At 38.1% G+C, this 24,129-nt stretch overlaps 3 protein-coding genes across 3 annotated transcripts in view; 2 read left to right on the forward strand and 1 right to left on the reverse strand.

Annotated features, from left to right (window-relative positions):
* The window catches only part of LOC106082004 (LIM domain transcription factor LMO4-B), a 144,715-nt gene that overhangs the window by 11,540 nt on the left and 109,046 nt on the right, over positions 1 to 24,129 (forward strand). The window contains exon 2 of the mRNA XM_013244299.2: positions 127 to 482. Coding sequence (XP_013099753.1) covers positions 180 to 482 — 303 coding nt within the window. The 5' untranslated portion in view covers positions 127 to 179. The remainder of the gene's footprint in view (positions 1 to 126; positions 483 to 24,129) is intronic.
* On the reverse strand, positions 547 to 2,266 carry LOC106082003 (UV excision repair protein RAD23 homolog B). Its single transcript, XM_013244298.2, has one exon. The coding sequence runs from the start codon at positions 1,938 to 1,940 to the stop codon at positions 771 to 773; it is 1,170 nt and encodes a 389-aa protein (XP_013099752.2). The 5' UTR covers positions 1,941 to 2,266; the 3' UTR covers positions 547 to 770.
* Positions 17,639 to 18,862, forward strand: LOC106082005 (UV excision repair protein RAD23 homolog A). Its single transcript, XM_013244300.2, has one exon. The coding sequence runs from the start codon at positions 17,769 to 17,771 to the stop codon at positions 18,567 to 18,569; it is 801 nt and encodes a 266-aa protein (XP_013099754.1). The 5' UTR covers positions 17,639 to 17,768; the 3' UTR covers positions 18,570 to 18,862.

Consider the following 24,129-nt stretch of genomic DNA (forward strand, 5'->3'; position numbering starts at 1 on the left):
ATTAACACACATCTTTAAATATCCCCCAGAATATATACATATGTATCAATTTGATTTTACCATTGAAAACGCGCAATGACCTTTCCTTTTTGTGGAAATTTCGTTTGCTTGCATTTTTACTTTCAGATCTTTGTGGTGGACCCAATTGACTTGATCAGTTTGTTTGTGACCAACAAACAATGCCCGATTTATTTGTAAATACTTTTGTAAACGCCTCAATGCTTCTTAATGCACCTAAAAAGCCGGGCAAGCGTAGAGGACGGAAACCCAAAGCTAAAAAGCTTCCCATGTACGATGTCCAACCGCCTCCGCCACCTACGCCCCAAATGCCACAATTACCACCGCAACTTTACAACGATTATGTTAACGAATATCAACATCAGACGCCGTATCATCCACCGCCACCCCCTCCAGCGCATCACATGGCTCCGAGCCACTATAACAGTATGGTGGGCTACGATGATATGTCTGGTATGAATAAGGTAAGTGAAATGAAGTTTACAGGCCCCAACCACCATTTAGACGAAATGAAAAGTCCTTTGGATATTGATTTTAATCTCGAGAATTATGAATTTTTATCATTTAGTATATAGTGTTCAAACATTTTTTTTGTTCTATATTCTAAATTACAACAAATGTAAGAATATGGATTATTATAAATTAATGCAATTATCATCATCGTTTCTAAACTGCTCTCTAGACTTTCTGTAATCGGCCATTCATTGTAATGTGCTGTCATCCTTCGTTTTCCGTTCTCTTGGGTTGGTTGTTTAATCCTCCATGTGTCGGCACAAAAAGTCGGCTGTCTGTTCCTCATTTTTCTCACATGCAATGTAAGCCTGCAAAACTATTTCACGTGGAAATCCTAAGGCCACCAAGCGGTCCACAGCTTGTTTCTCATCCTCTGTGAGGGTTATCTCGACCACATCCTCTCTGGGTTCTGCACCGGAATCGGTGGATTCACCACCACCTCCTCCACTGACTTCTTCATTGATCATGGCCACAAATTCATCTTGGTTTTCTCGGATAACTGACAACAACGCTGGATTAGTCTCACCAATGCGGGCCAAGACATTACTTAACAGCTCTGGACGTTGGCGTATAACACGGCGCATTTGACTGAAACGCGGATCTTCACGCAGGAAGTTGAGGGGATTGGGGCCACCAGCGGGAGCTCCAGTTGGAGGATTGACAGTTGGAATAGATGCTGGCGGGGCTCCCATGATTTCACGTATGTCGGGTATGCCTTCGATCAAGTACTCTATAGCCCGATCTGGGTTATTGAAACTGGCAAATAGGGCACGTCGCACATCCGACTCAGGATAACCCATGCTCATAATTTCGCGAACCATCGATTCATTGGCGGCCGCTGTTGGAGAGACATCCATAATATCCAATAAATTGCTGGCACTTTGCTCCTGGCGAGCCGGTGTACTTTCGCTAGCTGCACCGGTCGTTGTTGTTGTGGTAGTGCTGCCGCTGCCACTGTTGCCACCGCTTGTAGTAGTGGCAGAGCTGGCTGTGGCAGTTACTGCTGCTGCTGTTGGGGTTGTTTCCTTTTCTTTAGGCTTTTCTTCAGTCTTTGGTTGTGATGCAGCTGGTGCCGGTGCCGACGCCGCTGATGCTGTGCTGGCACTCTGTTCACTAGGTTTCGAGCTGGCTGTTTTGGCAGCATCTTTTTCGGGTTCCTTTGCTGCCTGTGCTGGTGCTTGCACCTTTTTGGCCATCACCACCAGGAATTTGCGTTCATCAATACTATACGTTTTCAACACATTGTCATTGTCCAACACACGGCCTGCATAAATCAATTGCTGCAGTTCCGGTTGTACTCCAACTTCGGGCAATTTGTGCAAATGTGCCTTTAAGTCCCACACGGTCTTCGATTCATCGAAATCTACATAAAATGTCTTCTGGTCGAGTGTTTTGATGGTCAATTTCATGATTTTTCACTATTCTGTGTTTTCTTCTGGATCCAGTGATGGTTTGCACACCCTATCGGCGAAAATGCAATTCCTTACTGCCAATCGAGTCGTTGTGAAAATCCACGTCGCCTTTATTAAGCAAAAATTTTATCTACCGTTTTTTGCAATTACTTCGCTTGTGTTCTCCTCTTTTTCCGAAAGAATTTTCGCACACAAATATGACGGCAGCTTTTAAATACAGAGGACGATGTGTCAGCAATTGTACAAACATATGTTTTTGACAAATTTGTAAATTTGTTTTGTCAGTAATGGCAAGTTTGCTATTTTATACCGAAAATGCAACATCGAGTTTGACAAAAGAACGACCCGACTGCAAAGTAGTCGGTAATCGTAATGTTATTTTTCGGAGTAAAGCCCAACAGAAGACAGAGTTGATGAAAAGTGTAGGCAAAGAATTGCTTCATTCGTGTACACCGAAAAAAAATCTATGTGGTTGTATAATGTATGAAGGAAAAGTCGGCATATGTTTCATTCGTGTTCCCTAAAACAAGAAAATACTTCCACGTGGTTCCAGATTTGTAAAAAAATTCTACAATGGTTTCACAAAGCTGCTATTACACGTTCGGACATATCATATGTAATTTCAAATATAACAACTCCGACAGTTGTACATATTGTGCGACACCTACAAAAATTTAATATTAAAAATGGATTTTCGAGTAAATATGCAACTTGTTCGAATAAATCGAGCTTCTATTTCATCGAATATTCATGTACACACATGTCTATAAAAAAAAGTACAAATAACACAATACAATACAAGAGCACCCTCTAATCGTATTTGACGTACATAAGACAAGTGTTATGGATAAGAGCTGGCAAACCATCGACATTCGCTTCATTCGATTGTTTCGATATATTCTGACCTAACTATCGATACTATCGACAAATTCCCATAGTTATTTTCATTGTCTATGCTTTCAAGATCAATAATTTTTGGCTGGCGTTTACCACAGGGGTTACTACCAATCCAATGGTTGTCCATCTTATTTATTAGTTGACAACCGTGGGTGATTTTATTAATTGATAAAATCACCATTTGGTTTTAAACAAAAATGTTGGTCAAAGGGCTAACCGGACTGCAGTTTCTGGTATTCCAACACTTCATTAGCGGTATTCTTCGACGAATTCTCAGTCAATCATCAATGTTATGAGGTTAGACAAAAATAGTCTAAATGAGAAAACACTATTGCTCATAACTTCGAAGAAAGCTGTTAGTAATAATTTTGAAAACATATTGATTTTCACACAGCTCCACTATTTGCGGAGAGACTGCAAAAGGTTTATGAGTTACATATGTTATAAAATATGAATATTTTCAAATTAAAAATATGAATATTTCAAATTAATCGTAAAAACTATTAATTTGAACGTGCCGCGATTTGAATGTCCACTATATACCTGTATACTTGTACAACAGCCAGCTAGATATGCTTGAGCTACATTTGAGAGATTGGTTGACGCGCCTTCGAAGCCTTTTTGGGATTTGCCCTTCTGACCTTACACTGTCACCAAAAGTTGGAGTTTCCCACACATCAAACCATGACCCAGAAACTGTTGCACAGTGTGATTAACTCAGTTATCGTAACGATTATTATTGGGTTGCCCAAAAAGTAATTGCGGATTTTTCATATAGTCGGTATAGTGATTTTTGTATAACGGCGTCGGTTTGTTTACCAGGCATTAGTTTTGTTAATCATTTTTCAAGATATTTGCAATTACAGGTAGTGGCAGTTGCCCAACAACAAAATATTGAGTGCACTATCTGTCAAAATCAGTGATAAGTGCAACTCTGTTTTTGTGTATGTTACAAGTTCCCGCCATTTTTCGTTCTTTGTGTTATGGTTCTTAACTATAATACACACACACACAACCAAAACTCGTTAAGAGATTGTGCATTTCGCGAGAAAAAATTGCACTCCGCTGTTTACGGTACACTACCTGTTAATTATATCATGTCGTTCTCATGTAAACAATAGAAAAAAATTGCATTTGTAATATAATGGAATGGAAAATATTTTTGAAAAATATTCCTTACGCAAATAGTTATCATTTTCTGGCCTTTTCCTGTATTATTATGGGACTATTATTAGTCCCATCGATAGTTTGCAAGCTCTATTATGGATACAGAAAGTGACAGCTCATATGAAATGTCTGATCGAGTAATAGCAGCTCATTATTGAAATTAGGTCCAAATAGAGAATCTACATGTTGCGAGACATGCTGACCCTTTTTAAACCATACACATAACGCACTATGCTGTTAAAAGCTAAATTCAATTTGCGGAGGCTCGAAGAATCACAATTCGAAAAAAGTTCACAACCGTATATCAAACCTCGAATTAGAAATGTTTTCGCCAGAAAAATTCGGATATTTGTGTGTGTAAAAGAGTGTGTGATCTATAAAGCACGAAGCTTTGCATAAGTCAGCCCGGCTGCAATGTTAGCATGATCGGGCCAGCTCAAAGAACTGTTAAAAACCACGCCAAAATTCCTCGCACTAGTTACAATATCAATACTTTGACCAAAAACGTAAATATCTGGTTGTCGCATGTTGAAATTCTTGTTTTTGTGAATAACCAAACATTCGGACTTACTCGGACTTACCATTTGCAGTCGCCCAGTCATAAACGCGATGTAGGTTCGCGCTTAGTTTACTTATGTAGTCGTCTACATTGTTCACAAAGCCGCTTTGAATAATCTGCACGTCATCAGCATGCATCATAATCTGACCGTGTGCTGGTTGACGAGGCAAGTCGTTCGCATATAATGAAAAAAGAAGTGGACCTATAATCGAGCCTTGGAGAACCCCCTTAGGTACGAACAAGGGGTTAGATAATGTATTCCTTTCGCATTCAGACTGCCGTCTATCGCTCAGATACGATATAATCAGACTCGTTGCCGTTGATGTGAAGTTAAAAAAATTCCGTAGTTTCATGCACAAAATCAGGTGATCAACCGTGTGGAAAGCTTTGGAGTGATCCAAAAGAACCAGAAAGCCAATTTTGTTCTCATCAATGTCATTTCTGATCTTCAACCAATGAAGTAATGCAACTATGCTCAGAATGGAAGCCGGGCTGTCTTTCTGACAATAGGAACTCTTGGTGAAGATATACCGACATCTGTCCATGAAGGATTTTCTCGTAAACCTTAGAGAGATAGCATAGAATTGATATCGGCCGATAATACACACTGAAGCTCAAAATTGTATTAAACAGGTAGGTAAAGTACAATAGGAGATATGGGAGTAACATTCGTAAAAATCTCGGATCAACTCCGTCCAAATCAATTGCATTTGACTTAACACGGACAAAACTCTCATAAACTTCTTCATGGCTAACACATCGAAACTCAAAAGGACTGCGGGCATCAAAAACGAAAGCCAGCCCATCATCATCACTGCAAAATTGCATGTCCGTTTGTATATCGGGTACGCTTATGAAGGTTCTATTGAGTTCATCTCGATCCCCATGGTATCGAGTGTTTGACTTGGGTTTTTCCACTCCGATGTCATGTATCACCTTCCACTTACTCTTCACTGCGCAATCAAATCTTGAAGAATAACACTCCATTTTAGCCGTATTAATAAAACTGTTTACTTTCCTCCTGGCTTCACGGAATTCTTCTTTCAGCTCTGGAGACTTGAAACGCCTCAATCTACTGTAAGCCAAGTCCCTATACCCGATAAGCGCCTTGATTCTTGAATTAAACCATGGCTTTGTTTTCGTCGAAGCCCTTTTAATCCTTTTTGGATCTGTTGCATCATAGAGACGTAAAATGTTATCCGTCATGAAAGCCGTCTGCTGATCGACAGTTAAAAGGGTAAATATGTCATTCCAGTTCACCTGGTAGACCAAACCAACTAAATGTTCATAATTCGAATTGCCGTAGCCACGATAAGATATGTCCTCCTCTTCCTCCCGCAAAGCAAAATCGTAGGCGATATAAATCAGATCATGCTTAGAGAAATATGAAACAGGAATCTGATGATACCTTCAAAGAACAAATCTAAGAGAGTTTTGACGGTTGATGTGAAATGTGTGGGGTTTGTATTATTGGTGACGAATAGGCCTAATGTCAACATAGCATCAGTCAGAGTTGAATCTATAAGTATGTTTGAGTTAAACTCCCCAGTGATTATAACATAAGTATAACCCAGTGTTACGGACTCCAGTACAACCTGAAGCCCATGTATATCAATCGTATTATTCGGACGATAGATACAACCAACTAAAACTTTCTCACGATTTGAAGATAGTTCAACAAACACGTATTTTATCTGGTTGGTCCCCGAATTCAGAATTTAAACCAATTCTAGCTTTTAGGTTTCTTCTGACATAAATGGCAACACCACCTCCGCGACTTCCCCTGTCAGATCTGAAACAGTATATCCATTTAAGCTGACGAGACTGTCAGCTATGAAAGGACTAAGCCATGTTAACCGTCTAAAATTTTTATACCCTCCACCATAGGATGGGGGTATACTAATTTCGTCATTCTGTTTGTAACACCTCGAAATATGCGTCTGAGACCCCACAAAGTATATATATTCTTGACTGTCATGTCATTTTAAGTCGATCTAGCCATGTCCGTCCGTCCGTCTGTCGAAAGCACGCTAACTTTCGAAGGAGTTAAGCTAGCCGTTTGAAATTTTGCATAAATACTTTTTATTAGTGTAGGTCGGTTGGGATTGTAAATGGGCCAAATAGGTCCATTTTTTGATATAGCCGCCATATAAACCGATCTTGGGTCTTGACTTCTTAAGCCTGTAGAGGGCGCAATTCTTGTCCGATTTCACTGAAATTTTGCACGAGGTGTTTTGGTATCACTTCCAACAATTGTGGTTCAAATCGGTCCATGTTTTGATATAGCTGCCATATAAACCGATCTTGGGTCTTGACTTATAGAGGCTCTAGAGGACGCAATTCTTATCCGATTTAGTTGAAATGTTGCATGAGATGTTCTTGAGCCTCTAGATTGTGCAATTCCTATCCGATTTGGCTGAAATTTTGCATGCGTTGTTTCGATATGACGTCCAACAACTGTGCCGAGTACGGTGTAAATCGGTTCATAACCTGATAAAGCTGCCATATAAACCGATCTTGGATCTTGACTTCTTTACCAGATAGAGGGCGCAATTCTTACCCGATTTGGCTGAAATTTTGCATGAGGTGTTTTGTTATGACTTCCAACAACTGTGCCAAATATGGTTTAAATCGGTTCATAAACTGACATAGCTGCCATATAAACCGATCTCCCTATTTTACTTTTTGAGCCCCTAAAAGTCCCAATTCTTATTCGATTTCGCTAAAATTTTACACACAGACTTCTACTATGGTCTCCGATACTCAATTCAATTAGCATAGCAATTATTTTCTTTTTTCCTTAGTTTGCCTAAAAAGAGATACCGCGCAAAGAACTCGTCAAATGCGATCCATGGTGGAGGGTATGTAAGATTCGGCTCGGCCGAACTTATTTTAAGTTCTAAATTCGAATTTTCTGAAATTTATCAAATTGCAAGATATATATTTTTTACAAAAAAAAAAAGTATCGGAATAATTTTATATTAAAGTTCAAGTTTATATTCAAGCTTGATGAATTTTTTACTAAATTTTTTGCTGTAAATTTCGCACATACAGGCTTTTGGTAGCGAGCTAGGATTATTAGTGTGGGAGTGGGTTCAATTCCCACCTTAGGCTTTGGTCTGCCGCTACTGTAGTGTCACATTCTAGAAAATTATCTATAGTAACAAAAAAACGCTCCAAGCCCAGAATCTAAACCAGTAAGCTGATTATACAGATATTGCTGCTAGTTAAAGTTAACTAAGACTCCTTTTCAGAGATATAAGTTTATTATTATAATCAAATTATGGCCACAATGTTTTTTCCAACACTATTCAGTAAATATTTAGATACACAGATAATTTCCATTGATAGTTTTCGTTGAATATCTGAATGGTCTTATCGCCACAGGAGCGGTAACAAATAGTATTTACTTATGATATTAGTCTAATAGTGATATCCATTCTACCCTTGGCTGCCTGTTTAGCATGCAATGGTATAAATAGTGAACGCAGTTTAGCCGAAGGACATTTTTTTCACAAATTCTTCACATGTGCCGTTGGGGGTTTCGTCTGAATTTATAGCAGCGTCAACAAACCAGGTTCAGGATGCCGACAGAGACCAGTTAAACCTTGTGACATATAATCCGAATTTAGACATTAATTTTTATTTCACATTTTGTTTGTCATTGACAAACCACCAAATTTGGTATTCATAAAAAATAAAAGAAGTTACCCCTCTGGGTGGAGTAGTGGGAAAAAATAGACTCAACTTAATTAGGGGTTGTTGATCTCACACACACACACTAAGCAAAGTTCTGTGGATGTGCTTCTGTACATGGCCCATTGTTACTGTATCCTTTTGGCATGGATTGACAATGTCTTCAGATTTACGCACAACATGTTTTGAAATGGGCGATTCATTCCTCTGCTGCTTGTGGGTGGTGAAAAGTATTCGTTTTTGTTTTAATTCATTAAACGATTTCATATGGATGATTATGATATTCTGGTGCAGTGCGTATAAATAACGTATTTATCGATTAGATCAGATAATCAGTTTTTGCAAGCAATATGTTCTTAAAAGTAATTTTATATATTTTTGTGAGCTTATCTTGGCTGACCATATTTTACTGACTGGTGGAGACACGTGACTTTTGGAACTCAGCATTGACGATGATGCTTGGTGTGAAATATGTGCTAAGGGCTTCACTCAAAGAAAAATTTCATTGAATAGGGTGTGTATAGGAACAAAAGTTTGTCTTTAAAATCCGCCTTCTCGGTCGAAACTTCTTGTAATTTATGAAAGATTACAATTTTTATTACGCAAATGTACAATGGTGGAAAAAATAATGGACCTGGTTATTCGTAGACCCGTTGAGTTTTTGACAGTGAACTTAAAATAGAAATTAAATCTCATCTAATTTACGGATGCTCGTTATTTATTCGGTAAATTCAGTTGGAAAATATAATAGGGATAATTTTCAAAACGTTGTAATTACTAAGGAATTGTCTTCTTTCGTAACTTAAAACCTCAATACAAAACAAATTTAAAAATTTTTGCCCATGAATATTCCACTAAGGAACAGGGGCAAACTTCTCACATATCAATGAGTGCAGTCCGATTCAAGTTTAAGCTCAATGAGGAGGCTCAAGGGCCCTTCTTTTTATAGCCGAGTCCGAACGGCGTGCCGCAGTGCGACACCTCTTTGGAAAGAAGTTTTACATGGCAGAGTACCTCACAAATGTTGCCAGCATTAGGAGGGGAAAATCACCGCTGAAAATTTTTTCTGATGGTCTCGCCAGGATTCGATTCGTTCAGCGTCATAGGCGGACATGCTAACCTCTGCGCTACGGTGGCCTCGTTAAAACCTAAGAGGAGAGAAAAACAAATGGCTACAGCTTATTCACATGTTTTATTGCAAAATGTTTTCATGAATTAAAGCACTAGCACCTAAAAATGGTTTGCGGAGTTCACACAACTGAAGAAGAGAATACAAGCACACGCTAAGTTCGGCCGGACCCAATCTTGTATATCTCTCGCGGCATCTCTTTTTAGGCAAACAAAGAATAATGAATAAGAACTGTTATATTATTGGAGTTATATCAAGTTATAGTCCGATTCGGACCATAAATGTCTTGAATGCTGAACATTGTAGAAGTCATTGTATAATATTTAAGTCCATTCGGATCAGAATTGCGCCTTGTAGAGGCTCAAGAAGCGAAATCGAGCTATATAAAGCTATTGATCGATTCAGACCATATTAGACAAGTATGTTGAAAGTCATGAGAGAAGCCGTTGTACAAAATTTTTGCCAAATCGGATGAGAATTGCGCCCTCTAGAGGCTCAAGAAGTCAAGATCCCAGATCGGTTTATATGGCAACTATATCAGGTTATGTACCGATTTGCGCCATATTAGACAGTTGTTGAAGGTCATAACAAAACACCTCATGCAAAATTTCAGCCAAATCGGATGAGAACTGCGCCCTCTAGCGGCTCAAGAAGTCAAAAGCCAAGATCGATTTATATGGCAGCTATAACAGGTTATGGACCAATTTGAACCATACTAGGCACAGTTGTTGAAAGTGATACCAAAACACTACGTGCAAAATTTCAGTCAAATCGGATAATAATTGTGCCCTCTAAAGGCTCAAGAAGTCAAGGCTTAAGATCAGTTTATATGGCAGCTATATCAAAACATGGACAGATTTGGCCCATTTACAATCCCAACCGACCTACACTAATAAAAAGTATTTGAAAGTTAGTGTGCTTTCGACAGACAGGCGGACATGGCTAGATCGACTTAAAATGACATGACGATCAAGAATATATATACTTTATGGGGTCTGAGAAGCATATTTCGAGGTGTTACAAACAGAATGACTAAATTAGTATACCCCCATCCTATGGTGGAAGGTATAATACATAAAAACCCCAAGGGGAGTTTCAAACCTTTTTTTATGCCCAAGACGTTTTCATCAAGGTTTACATCCCACGATTGCGATTGGTTTTCAAACTCGGGACAGAAATCTCTTGAACTAAGATTTCGCTAGTATGGAAGAGAGCTTTGAAGCGCTAACTAACATGAACTGTGACATAATTGCCATTTTTTCTTCGGCAAATGAAAGCATTTTATTCCCTGAGAGATCATTGTAAGCCACAGCACACATTTTGTCCCTAATCCAGAAATTTGGACATGGACAAGATGCAGAAAAACACCTACAAATCAGCAATGAGACCCCAACATGTTTCACACGGCACGGGATAGCTGTGTGCACCACACAAGCTGGAACTTTGAGGTCCAATCTGTGTGGTGTTCTTTGCTGTCACGAGAAGCTTAGCTGCGAGCTACCGGGCGCGTTCACAGGTTGCGGATAGTGGAATGCTCCATACGCAGTAGCTGCAATGGCAGTCGCGGACAATCAGCAGTATCGAGCGGAGAGTGGCAGTGAGAGGTCGGGTGGCACCGGCTCTTGCACAAATACTTTGTGCCTATGATGCTTGATTTGACAAGGCGAGTTATTGGCGCCTTAAAATAACCAATGGCCACTTTGTTCCCGTGGTGTTCGGTCCTTTGGACCGGAACGAGCTTGCTCACCTACAGAAGCTTGACGAGGATCGCCCCCTCCACATGAGAATGTGGTTACAACAACAACAACCATGTTTCACGGCCTTCTTTTTAATTGAACTTCAAAATTTTGCAATCACAATCGTGGTTGAAAATTTTGTTATTTTCATATAGAAAAATTAATTGATTCAATTATTTTTTTAATCGAATCTTAAAAAATTTCAAATATGGTGCTTAAATAAATTCAATTAAAGGCTTTTTTGTCCTTTTTTGTCCCACATTTCGACAAATCTATAACAAGACCATGGCAGCCGGTTCTACATGCCGTATTTACCCGATGGAGGCCTTCATCGGCCAAGGGGCTCAGGGCACAACCCTCTGCTACGACAACAACAATAAATCTATAGAACACCCCTACCCGACACCCCAAATTATTTCGAAAACCCCGTGGGAAAGTTTTTTATACATGTACCTAATATAGAAATTAATAGGAGTTTCCAAAAAATGTCAATCATTTTCAAATTGGTCCAATTAAAAAATTAATTGGAAATTTCATTCATATTTTTAATTGGATCAATTAAAAAATGTATTGCAATTTTTTAATTGACAATTTTTTCAGTTACTTTTTCAACCGATTTTTATTTTTTTCTTTGAATGCTACTCACATCTTTTTAACGATTTATGTTGCGATACACGAACATTTTGTTCACATTGATGTGTTTGAGTCCGCCAACAAAAGCCGGTTGTGATTTTCCAGCCAAGTACAACGCAAACGCACTATGCTGCTTCAGCAACATTGCGAAAAACTTTCTTTATAAATAGATTCGTATAATTAACGGTAAGTAAAATAAATATCATGTAGCTATCATTTCCAGTTTGACAGATACACGCGTATGAACTTGGTAAAATTTCGTGTCAGCTACCATGTAACACATGAACACACTATTTCCAAGCCCACGGGTTTATGTTCTTGAGCACGTACACAACAATATGCTGTTTTGGACCCATGGTTCCTGGCTAAAACTGCTGAACACTTGTCGTGATGTGATGACGAATTCGACCCACCCTAAAATTCAAACTTATTAGTCTTGACGTTATGCCTCAATGGAAACTCATACATTTGCATATCATTTTCAAGCCTTCGGGCTGTCTTATTGTGTACGAACTCAATAATGTTCAATATTGTGTACGTTTGTGTGTGTGTGTTTAACCCATCGCTCTTCTAGGTTATTTAATAAAGTCTGAATTACATAATGTCTGCAACATTTACAGTTCAACTGACATTTATTTTCGAGTGTATTGCCACTAGTCATTTCGTTTGCTGTGCCATTTTTCCAATTTCAATAGTAATTTACTGGTTTCAATTTGTTGACTTTTAATGTTAGCGCTTATTTGCTGCGAGTCCATTGTTTGATGTAGCTGCTTGGTTGACGACCGTCCTACGTCCTCATGTCGCTTACCACATTTATTGCTGTGAAATTTTAAAATTTCAATACAAAGGGTTTTTTTCTTCTTGTGCTACTCGTAGGCATATAAACAAGGGTTGATTTTAACAATTGAGGATATTCAATTTCAACACCAATAATTTCTAATAACCACCTTAGCAAAGGGCAAAAGGCAACTGGCCACAGTCAATGTCAATCGGCAAACTAATGGAGTTTAATACCCAACCGAGAGCCGATGAGCGTTCCATTATGGTTGTTGACGCATTGTAAGTGATTTCTGATAAAAATCAAGCACACGCTATTGTCAAATATTTCACAAGGTTTTTTCCGAGCCTTTAAAATTTGCAGAATGCTTGGTAGTCTATGGGTTTTTTTTAATGATTGAAAAACAATGCTTGAAACACGTGCCTTATAAACTGCTTTTGATTTCCGGTTTAAAGTTCTCCAAAAGCAAACTAATTTTAGAAAAAATGGAAAAAGTTTTAAATTTCCGTTGCTGGTGATTGGGATTTCCCAGTTGGTTTGGCTGGGAAATAAATCTTTTCTTAACAATTTCGTTTTAATCTTAAGGCCATATCATTGTCGTTTTTTCAGTTTTTATAACATCATCTATCTTAATTTTTTGTTTTTTTTTTTGGTTAAATATTCATTAGTCCCTTGTTTGGCTCCAAAGAGGAGGCTTACTCAACTAATGTGGTAATTAATGTATTCCCCCCTGTGCGCCCACAGTCGAAGCAATCTGAAGCCATGAAAACTAGGAAAATGTGTTGCATTTCCTCCTTCACTTTAAGAAAGGGATATTTTTGGTTTAAAAACCAGAAAATGCCATTTGCTACAAACAACAGGTCCTAAGTCACGTCTGACATTTCCCAGCAAAGTGACCAACTGCAATAAATCAGTGTTTGCTTTTCTTATTTCACAAATAAATAAATAGTTCGGGGCCATCCTATCCCGTATCCTTACTCTGTGCTTGTTCGGCCAAAAAGGGGTATGTGTCCAAGCATTTCCCCAAGGAGTGATAAGTTAAAATTGTAAGCAGCTGAAATTCATTCACCAATACCCTAACCCCTTGATACGATTTCCTAGCCAAAGTTGTCCCATTAATGAATGTTTTTATGCGAGAATCGCCTGTGTTGTTGTATGTAATTATTTATTCTTCAACAACCAGTGGTTATTTGAATGGAAAAACTCGAGAAAATCACAACGCATTTCGAAGTTAACAAAACACGTTTCTTGTTGCCAATGTTTTAATGGGTCTTCTTTGGACAGGCTATTTATCATTTTATTTTACAAGAAAAAGTTGTATGTACATTTTATACATGAATATTGAAAAGAGTTGTTTTTTTTTTAATTATAAGAAGCAAATGATGAAAATTTTTCATTGAAGACATATTCTGGTCTTTCTATTTAGCCGCTTGATTAGATGAAGAGAGATTCTTATCCTGTGGTGATCTGTGGCCATTACGAACTTCATCAACTCAAATCCGTTGCAAGAAAATAATAGTAAACCCAATGTTTCGAAAAAAAGTCCTGTATGGGGGAATTTTCCTCCTCGTGTAATGTAATGTAATTTCGATGTAATGTAATTTGGTTACTTTAGGGTCGATGTTATGTGGTTCTTTAGGTTAACTTCATAGCAATAGCAGAATCAAATCATTTACCAGCAGTATGTATGAACTTGTACATGGTAAAGTCTGATTTGCCTCTGAGTTCCTTCAGGCAGACGTCCTACTTATAACTTTTCCAAGTACGCTTGCTTAGCCGTACTCTTTTGCTTAGCCGAACTCTTTTTCTTTTCTTGTTTTATTTTGCAAAAACTAGGAACTTGAGAGAGAAATATATATTTTTGCCTTGCTTTGAAGTTACTGAAATTAACGCTGGTATCGGTAGTTATCGATATTTTTTTTGAAAAATATCGAAAATATCGAATGTTGCGTATATCGATAGTTTGCCAGCTCTTCCTCAATCTCCAAAGTATTTTTTTTTATTCGTTCAGTTTTTTCCGATCGACAGTAGACTAATATTATTAAATTAATGCTCTATATCTAAGACTTTTTTGTTCCCTCCATGTTGTCCCGATCGGCCTATAGGTTTCGGAAATGGGCACCACATAGTACCAAATATAACATTAAAAGTAAATTTTCTGGCATTGATACTATGATCTTTTAAAAATGTTTGGGGCTTGAAAAAAACTTTGGAATCCTTCTCTAGCTAATTTCCTTCGCTGTAATGGAACAATATCAGGTTTATCGAAGTCATTTGTACTTTTTGGTAGTAAATGTATGAATTTCAAAAAATCATTTAAATTCTATACTTGAAATTGATGTAACTTCTCTTTCACTTTTAGTAAAATTTTTAACACTTTTAAAAATTTTACTAACCGTTATATTATTTTATTTGGACCATAAGCAAAGCCATCCCAACTTTCTGGAGACAGTTAAGTTTTTTGAACAGCAATAAAAGTAGAAAATTTTATCGAAAACAATGGCGCAGGCCTTTCTGCGCTAATGATTTGGACTACATGTATACCAGAGTTCTAGTGCTTCCCGTTCTATATACTAAATATCCCATGAACATTCCATTAAGGAACATGGAATACTTTTCTCATATCAATGATTTCAATCGGATTAAAATTTAAGCTCTATTATAAGCGGTCCCTCTTTTTTTATGCCGAGTCCGAACGGCGTGCTGCATAGCGACACCCCTTGGTATAGAAGTTTTTGCATGTCGGAATATCTCACAAATTCAGCCAGCATTAGTACTGGGATAACCACTGCTGAAATATTTTCTGATGTTTACGCCGGGATTTGAACCCAGCCAATCGGCGTCATTGACGGACATACTAACCTCTGCACCACGGTGGCTCGCCCCTTCTTCCCGTTTGAATTAATTTTTACGGTAACATTTCTTCCGCGGTCGTATTGTTCCTATGATGCCAGTAGCTCATAAAACACACAAAACTGTCGGTTTTCGGTAAGATTCGGTAACTCTTGTACGGCATGTGGCTGCTCTAGACCCCAGATGGGACGGTTTGTCAAGTTACTTATCCGTCCTTACCATGGCGAAACAATTAAAGGTGGTCTCATTTGTACAACAACCACAAATCTTATGGTGCAATCCGCCATTGTGCCATCAAGCTGATCGACGCTTTGCCAAACCACACAAAGAAATTTGTGTGTGTTTATGTGCATTCGTGTGCGTGAATATGCGAAAAAGAGGATGAAAACAAAGAGAATGCAATAAAAAATCTGACATCTTAATACCGTCAAACCTGGCCGGCTGTTAACAGCTGTTCGCGTGAGACCATCTTGTTAAATCCGCCTTGCGCCAGTACTTAATTACGTAGCCAGAAATGAGCCTCATCATTAGCACAATCTTTTGATAAAACAGTAGATATCCATCTACCTTCCCAGAGCACGAAATTCGATAATAAATGTTAGTGATTTGCAGTCGTTTGTGAGTTTCTCCATTTTTTACAAATGCATTTTGGACACAATTATTAACTAGTGCTATCCCCCGAAAAGCTTAGCTCAGCTTAGCTTGTCTATAAATGTCTTTCTCCTACAATGCCTTATAAATATTTAAATTCCATACTGTCCTGGCTTTTATTCTAAATTTTGATATTGTGCTGACGTATAACTTTTATGTGAGTACTATGCCCCAAATTTGGATATTAGATTTGTACTCTACCCCAATATACTTTACATTCGGTCTTTTGTACATGCGCATTCATTGAAGTTTTGGTATAGGGTGTTCTACACATAACTTAAAAGATGCACATTTTCAACAAAAAAAAAGAGTAAGAACGCGTAAATTCGACCGGGCCGAGCTTTGAATATCCACAACATACCTTTATACCTGTACAGCAACCTGAGAGATTGACTATTTTTTAGGTGATTTCCTCCTCACTCCGGCCCTTTTTCTAAACGCATGTGTTGTTTTATTTGCTTGCGTATTTGTAAAAAAATTTTGATTTAAAACTTACAATGTTTCCCGAGACCCCATTTCGGCATGTCTTTTGCGCAAACTCTACCTCCCATATTGTCATATTCGGTCTAAATGCCTATTTTTGGCACAGATACTGCAAATGCCAGAAACGCAATCTTCAATCCCATGTCAGCCGGTTCTATCTACCGAATTGACTCGGTGGAATACCCTCCAGTCAGGCGTAGCCGCCTCAGTGTACGTTTTTGTCCTTTTTTCGTCATGGGAGAGGCACATTCCGAAGCGCCGGCTCCGTACATTTCTAGTCAGTGTCGGGATTATGGAGAACCCAGGGACCTTGTTTTTGTTCGGATTGCCAGAACCGCATGCGAAAAACGAATGGATGAAACCCAGCACCCTGCTATTATAAAAATCCCATGCCAGTGTACCACACACTGCTACTACAACAACAACAACTCCCAAATCCTGATTTTATTCGATAAATATTGACATTCTCCGCCCATCTGGAGAGTTTTGGGATGGGCCACCCTCTAGTAACTTAACGTTAAATTTTTTTATATTCGGCCTCTAGTATGAATGCCAGAAAACCTCAAAATGTCATCAATCTTAAATATGAATGTCAGACTAAGCTCTAGTCCCAAAATCTCATCGACTTACTCATCACCAAAATATGTTTTTGAAACTTAGCCTAAGGATCTGCCTTTCCTTTAAATATTGCAGTAAACCTAACCTAATATTTTCTAAAATGTTTTAATAAATTTTCGTATATGAATTTTATTATGTATAAAGTTTGTATATACATGTAGAGATACAAGTTTTTCTATTTCGGTATGTATTCTTAGTAATGCATTTTTGGCCGCGAAGGTTTTTTTTACTACAATCATAAGTAAATAAATCGTTCCAATGTGTATAAAACAGATGAATAAGAAAAAAGTAAAAATTATTTTTTATATATACTTATTTTTATGTAGATAATTCCTAGTGCAACCACAAAAATCATTCATGGTTCCAAAAAAAACCATCATTGCCTGTTCTTACCCATTAACATTTTCTTGCTGTGTACACAAATATCAACGATGAGTTTTCCATTCGTAGCATTAGAAAAGTACTCATTTTATCAACACTGGCAAAACGTGCAAACTGTCAGATTTTCGGATTGTTTTGTGAACGTGTGTGTGTGTGTTGTTTCCACATGCATGTGTTTCGTTGTTATTTATTCTAAATTGCGAAGTTTGTGAAGTACAACAACCAGACAATTATTTAATTTAAGATGAAACTACAGGTGAAAACTCTCAACCAGAAATCCCTTGTTGTGGAGATAGATGAAACAAAGACAGTATATGACCTGAAGAAAGAATTGTCACTGTACCCTGATGTGGGGGTCAAGCCAGAATTGCAGAAATTGATTTATGCCGGTAAAATTCTTAGTAATGAGGACAAAATCAGTTCGTACAACATTGATGTGAAAAAGTTTCTGGTTATAATGATTTTGAAGCAGCCTCTGCCACTGATAGAAAAGCCAGATGTGTCGACTCCTCCAAAGGAAGAGAAACCAAAAGTGGAAGACATAAAACCCAAAGAGGAAACCCCAGACCAAGAATTTAAGACGCCTCCTCCACCAGCACCAGTGTCTACACCAACAGCATCCGCAACGAGTAATCCAGAAACTGATGCCATGGTAGCTCAAATCGTCAGTATGGGCTATGTGGAACATGATGTTCGTAGAGCCCTAAGGGCAAGTTTTAACAATCCCGAAAGGGCCATTGAGTACTTGATTGAAGGCATTCCCACGTCGCCATCTACACCTGAGGGCGATAGCTATACAGAGACCGATGCCGATCTTTCCATGACACCCTTTGAAGTTTTTCGAGGAGATCCGGTTTTTCAGAATTTGCGTAGTGCTTTACAGCAACATCCAGAATTAATAGATGCAGCCATTCAAAGAATTGGAGAATCAAATCCAGCCCTCTTGGAGTTGATTAGTGAAAATCAACAAGAATTTCTAAGTATGTTAATAGACGGTTCTGATGACGATGATGAAGATGGCGATGATGGTGAGGAATCGAGTTGAATTGTTTTTAAATACCACTGTAGCTGCTGATGGTGTTGCTGCGCTGTTTCTGAGCAGCATTCACAATTCTTTCAAGATTATCTCTAATATACATGCATACCTGCAAAACTACATACATTCAGTACTATAAACTACTGTTTTCACTCACATTTCAACTTTGTTTACTTTCAATGCCAATATGAATTTTATTGGATATGTTTTGAAATGCCCCATTACTATTTTGAATTTGATGTTATTTTATATCTTCGAATAAATTATTCTTCAGGAAATGAGTATACATTATATGTGATGAATTAGCCCTTTTTTGATTTATTTTACGTACCAGCTTACGTGGCGAGATAAACATATTACACGTGGATATAGTATAGCAATTCGATAGGCCACATATTTGATTTGGAATTTTGATTTTAGAACTCAAAAACTTATAGCCAAATATAAACAAAACTTTAAAAGATTGCAAAGAGTTTTAACCCATCAAATTGAAATTGTTCTGTTGTAGTTGCTTACAATGCTTTAGACTATGGTCACTTTAAAATGGATAGTTAAGGAGATTGTTACAAGGCTCTACTGGATGATGCGGAAATAACAAAATTAATCCTTTGACAAATTAATATAAAAATCCCACTTAAAATTTATTCTAGGTCAAATTGAAATTTGGACTTAGCTTGAAGTTTTGGACTAATTTCTTAAAGATTTTTTTTTAATTTGGTTATAAGGCTGTGGAACAATTCGGTGTCATGATCGGGCGTAAGAAGCAAATTGTGTTCATCATCTTCGCTCTTATTTGCTTCTCATTTAGTTGGCCCTTAAAATGTTTCATTTTCTTAGTATTTAAGATGGAGAAAAAACGTTGCTCCCCCAATTATTGTTATCAAAACCAATAAAATGCAATTTTTGGGTCCTAGAAACGGGTCCGGCAAATTTTATCAACGTCCACCTTCTTCCAGTATTTTATTATTTTGTAGATTTATAGCTTTGGCAACATAGAGAGTGATTATTTACATGGAGTTGTTGTATTATTTTTGTCTTTATCCCCGGAGGCCACCGTAGCGCAGAGGTTAGCATATCCGCATATGACGTTGAACGCCAGGGTTCAACGAGAACATTAGAAAACAATACTCGTGTACTATTTGAAGCCATACCAATCAGCATTCTTCTAATTTTCGACCAATGGAAAGAATAATGGGGAGGTGCTTCAAGGAGCAGGGTTTTTTTCTCTCTTAGCCAGATTTTAAAAACGTGATGTTGATAGATTTAAAGAAATTGTTGATTTCGCTTCTATATTGCAAATTTTGCCCATGAACATTCCACTAAGGAATGGGGGCAAACTTCTCACGTATTAATGAGTGCAGTCCGATTTAAGTCTAAGCTCGATGATAAGGGGCATCCTTTTTAAAGCCGAGTCAGAATGGCGTGCCGCTGTGCGACACCTCCTTGGAGAGAAGTTTTACATGGCATAGTACCTCACAAATGTTGCCAAGCATTAAGAGGGGAAAACCACCGTTGAAAAATTTTTTTGTTGGTCTCGCCAGGATTTGAAACCATGCGTGCAGCGTCATAGGCGGACATGCTAACCTCTGCGATACGGTGGCCTCTTTCGCTTCTATAGTACCCTAAAAACTCGCCTGATATTCAAATTTGGGTTCAAGTATCTTTGAAGAACAATCTCACACGCAAAAGCCTACTGAGCGGACATCTTTACCTGGTTGAGACAATATGGGTGTTTTGTGAAAGGTTATTGAAATAATATGTAAGAGTTATTATCTAACAACCGAATTTACGGCCATATGTCTGATGGGCATCAATTCTAAAAACTCCTCAGTGGACATGTCGACTGATCTATGGGCCCAAAGACCGCTTTTAAAGGCATCAAATCCCACGAAGCAGCTAGGACTCTAAAATGTTGTACCAGTAACTGTAAGAGCATTAAAACGGCGTTTAGTGGACCTCCACCAAGTTGTTTTCTTGAGCCAATAATGGCGCAATTATTATCCAATTTTTCTAAAATTTTGCATATTGACCTCTCTTATGGCGGTCAGCATGCACGACATATATAATTCAATCCCATGACAGCCGGTTGTACGTACCGGATAAATTTTGCAAATCTTGTCCGATTTGACTTGAAAATTTTTACAAATACTTCCTTTTAGTGCAGATCGGTTGAGATTGTAAATGTATCATATGGGTTCATGTTTTGATATAGCTGCCATATAAACCGATCTCGGATCTTGACTTCTTAAGCCTCCAGAATTCTTCACAATGACTTCTACTATGGTCTCCAACATCCAAGTCAAGTTTTGCCAATATAGCTCCCATAGCAAAGCAATTTGTATCCGTGATCCTTTGTATGTCTATAAAGAATACCAGGCAAAGGACTGGACAATTTCGATCCGTAATGGAGGGTACATAAGATTCGGCCCGGATGAACTTGTCACGCTTATACTTGTTTTAACGCTCAAATGTACATAATTTAAAAAAAAAACAAACAATTAAACACCACAACTAACGGCAACTACCTTCTTACCCTTCAATCCCAAGGCAGCCGGTTGTACGTACCGGATTGACCCGATGAAGTCCTTCATCGTCAAGGGCTGCCGCCTTAGTGTACAACACACTGCTACAACAACAACAACAGCAACCTTCTTACCCTAACTACTCTCCCCCTTACCCTTATTTTCAGAAACGCCAGATCTCGACGATGGGTGGTGCGATTTTGCAAAATTTTGTGTATTCTCTTATAGTAACCTAAAAACAAAAATTTGATATCCAAAATTAGGATGGGGTACCACCCCACCCCAAAACCTATCCACGACAATATGTGACACAAATGAAATGTATTTAAGATTAGAAAACGTATCTGATATTCAATTGTCGGACCAAGTGTTTGATGGACCACCCCAACCCCTTAATCGGACATATTTACCAACCACGGCAATATGAGACTGAAATGAAAGGTATTTGCAATTAGAATAAGAATCTGATATCCAAATGTGGTATATATGGTCGCCCTCCTCAAAAACATCCCAAAAAGAGGACCATACTACCATAGCAATATGGGACTCAATTGAATGGCCTTTGGGAGTGAAACACGAATCTTGTATCAATATTCGGGAAAAAGTGTCTAAGGGGCCTCCCCACCCTCATAACACCACCCCCAACAGGACGTATTTGCTGACCATTGTAATATGGGGCTCAAATAAGAGTTTTTTTTTAAAGTAGAACACAAATTTGATATACATATTCAGGGTCAAGTCACTGAGTGGCCCCGCCATTCCCCAAAACCAGACATGCTTGCCGTCTATGGAGATATGGGGCTCAAATGAAAGGTATTTTGGAGTAGAGCACTAAGTTCATACCCACTTTCGGGAGCCCACACCACCCTCGGGCCCTTCCAACCACCACCCTGGGGGCTTTCACACTCCCAAAATCTATCGGGCTCAAATAAATTCTTCTACGAATGGAGTACATCTAACATCCAAACTTAAATGATCCTAAAACCTCCGTCCGAATCTATAGACCAAAAAAGGTAATATAGGATTCAGATATAGGATTGTTATACTGTACGAAATTTTCTATTAATAAGATCTTCTTCATTCGTGTAAAAAAAAATCCCATTGTTATGCCCTTATTTGCGGCAAAACCTTCACTATTTATCTGTCATTCACATGCAATTGCGCAACAAAGAATTTTTATTTTCACTGAAACCTTGGGCGATGTAGGTATTTAATTAGTGGCGAATCTAAATTAATTGCCTATTTCTTTCTTTTGTCCATCTTCGGGCATAATGATCCTTACCTTGTTGGTGGCTAATGAATACATACATACATAGATGCGTAAATGCTGCATTATGATGCAAAAAGAAGGGAGGTTGTTGATTAGACAATTCATCCACCTCTTGTGGACTTCGAGAGCCTTGGGAGCTGTGTGAAGAGCATGTTAATAAATTTATTTATTGTTATTGTCTCGTATGACGGCTTTGCTTAGCGGGGGCTACCGTTAAAGCGATGCCATTCATTGCGATTCCTTGGATGACAACGCAAAGCAACGCAACGTAACTTGAGGAAGCAATCGGCACTCTAAACGAACAAACGCAAGAATTTAGAAAATTCAATCAAGTGATGACTACAGCGAATATGATTAACCGGGATGGTGCCGGCACGTGCGAGTTTCTCTCATCAAATCGCACTCGAGAGTTGGAATTAATTTTTAAATGTTTCAATTTCTTTGCCATGATGAGAGTTGGTTTCATGCGTGGTAGCTATGGCCCCTGTATGGCTGGAAAGAATAACCATCTCGGCATTCAGCAGTGCGAGTGGTAACAGAGGTAATCAAGTTTTGCGGTGGCAATGCACGTGGATGTATGACTGGTGTATGGGTGACTGAATGAATCAAAATAATGCGTTTTTATATATGTATGTATGTGGGAAGGATATGTTGTTGCTTGCCTTGTATCTCTGGAATGTTTAAAGCCGTTTGTTTCCCTATGACTCCCATTCGAACCCTCTCTGCTATACTAGCTCATTTTCATACTGCCCCATATGAGTTTGGTGTTGAGACTGCTCTGTTCTGTTCTACTCTCCATGACTTGTAATGCTGATGCGTTCGCATGTTTAATTATAATTAGGCAGGAGTTGATGCTTTTTTCTTTACAGCGTGACTGCTCAAGTATTTGTACGAATTATTCACAACCACCATTAGAGTCATTTCATTACCATTAACGTAAAAGCAGCACAGTGGAATGAAATGAAACTTGAATTTGGTAGAAAATTTCGACAATATTTTATTTCGTAACACAATTTATCCAGATTTTTATAGAAAAATTACGTAAAAGTCTCGAAAAAAATTTGACTTCAAATAGAAAATGTCGTCGCAGTTTGATTTTCATAGAAAATTTTAAATTTTTACAAAAAATTGAAATTTTCACAAAAAATTGAAATTTTTACAGAAAATTTAAATTTTCACAGAAAATTGAAATTTTCACAGAAAATTGAAATTTTCACAGAAAATTGAAATTTTCACAGAAAATGAGCATTTTCACAGAAAATGAGCATTTTCACAGAAAAATATTGATTTTTGTAGAAATATTAAATTTTTTCCAAGAAAGTTTGGATTTTAACAGATAATTTGAATTTTTACAAAAAATGTGTAATTGCACAGAAAAATGTTAATGCTCGCAGAAATTGTTTTTCACAAAAAATTTAAATTTCCACCAAAATATTTAATTTTTAAAAAAGCTTTGATTTTCACAGAAATCATAGGAAATGAGCCGACGCATATGCCGGAAAATATTGGAGCCAGAACTGATCTGATTTGTTTAGGGAAATTAACTTCTTTAGGTGCTATGGGAAGCGAATGGTCTCGAAGAACATTATTCAATCGATAGCTGTTGACCGCTTACGCTACCATAACCTCAAGAATGTTATTTAGACCAGCCTGCTACTCTGCATGAGCTAGAGGATATCTTTGTAGCGCTGAACCGCTTCGCCCTAGAAAATGAACATTGAACCGAATGTTTCTGTGAGGTGGTTGCTACTTGGATAGTGGGCGCAGATCTCACCTT

This window comes from Stomoxys calcitrans, chromosome 4, assembly GCF_963082655.1.
Source record: "Stomoxys calcitrans chromosome 4, idStoCalc2.1, whole genome shotgun sequence".
In the NCBI taxonomy this organism is placed as follows: domain Eukaryota; kingdom Metazoa; phylum Arthropoda; class Insecta; order Diptera; family Muscidae; genus Stomoxys; species Stomoxys calcitrans.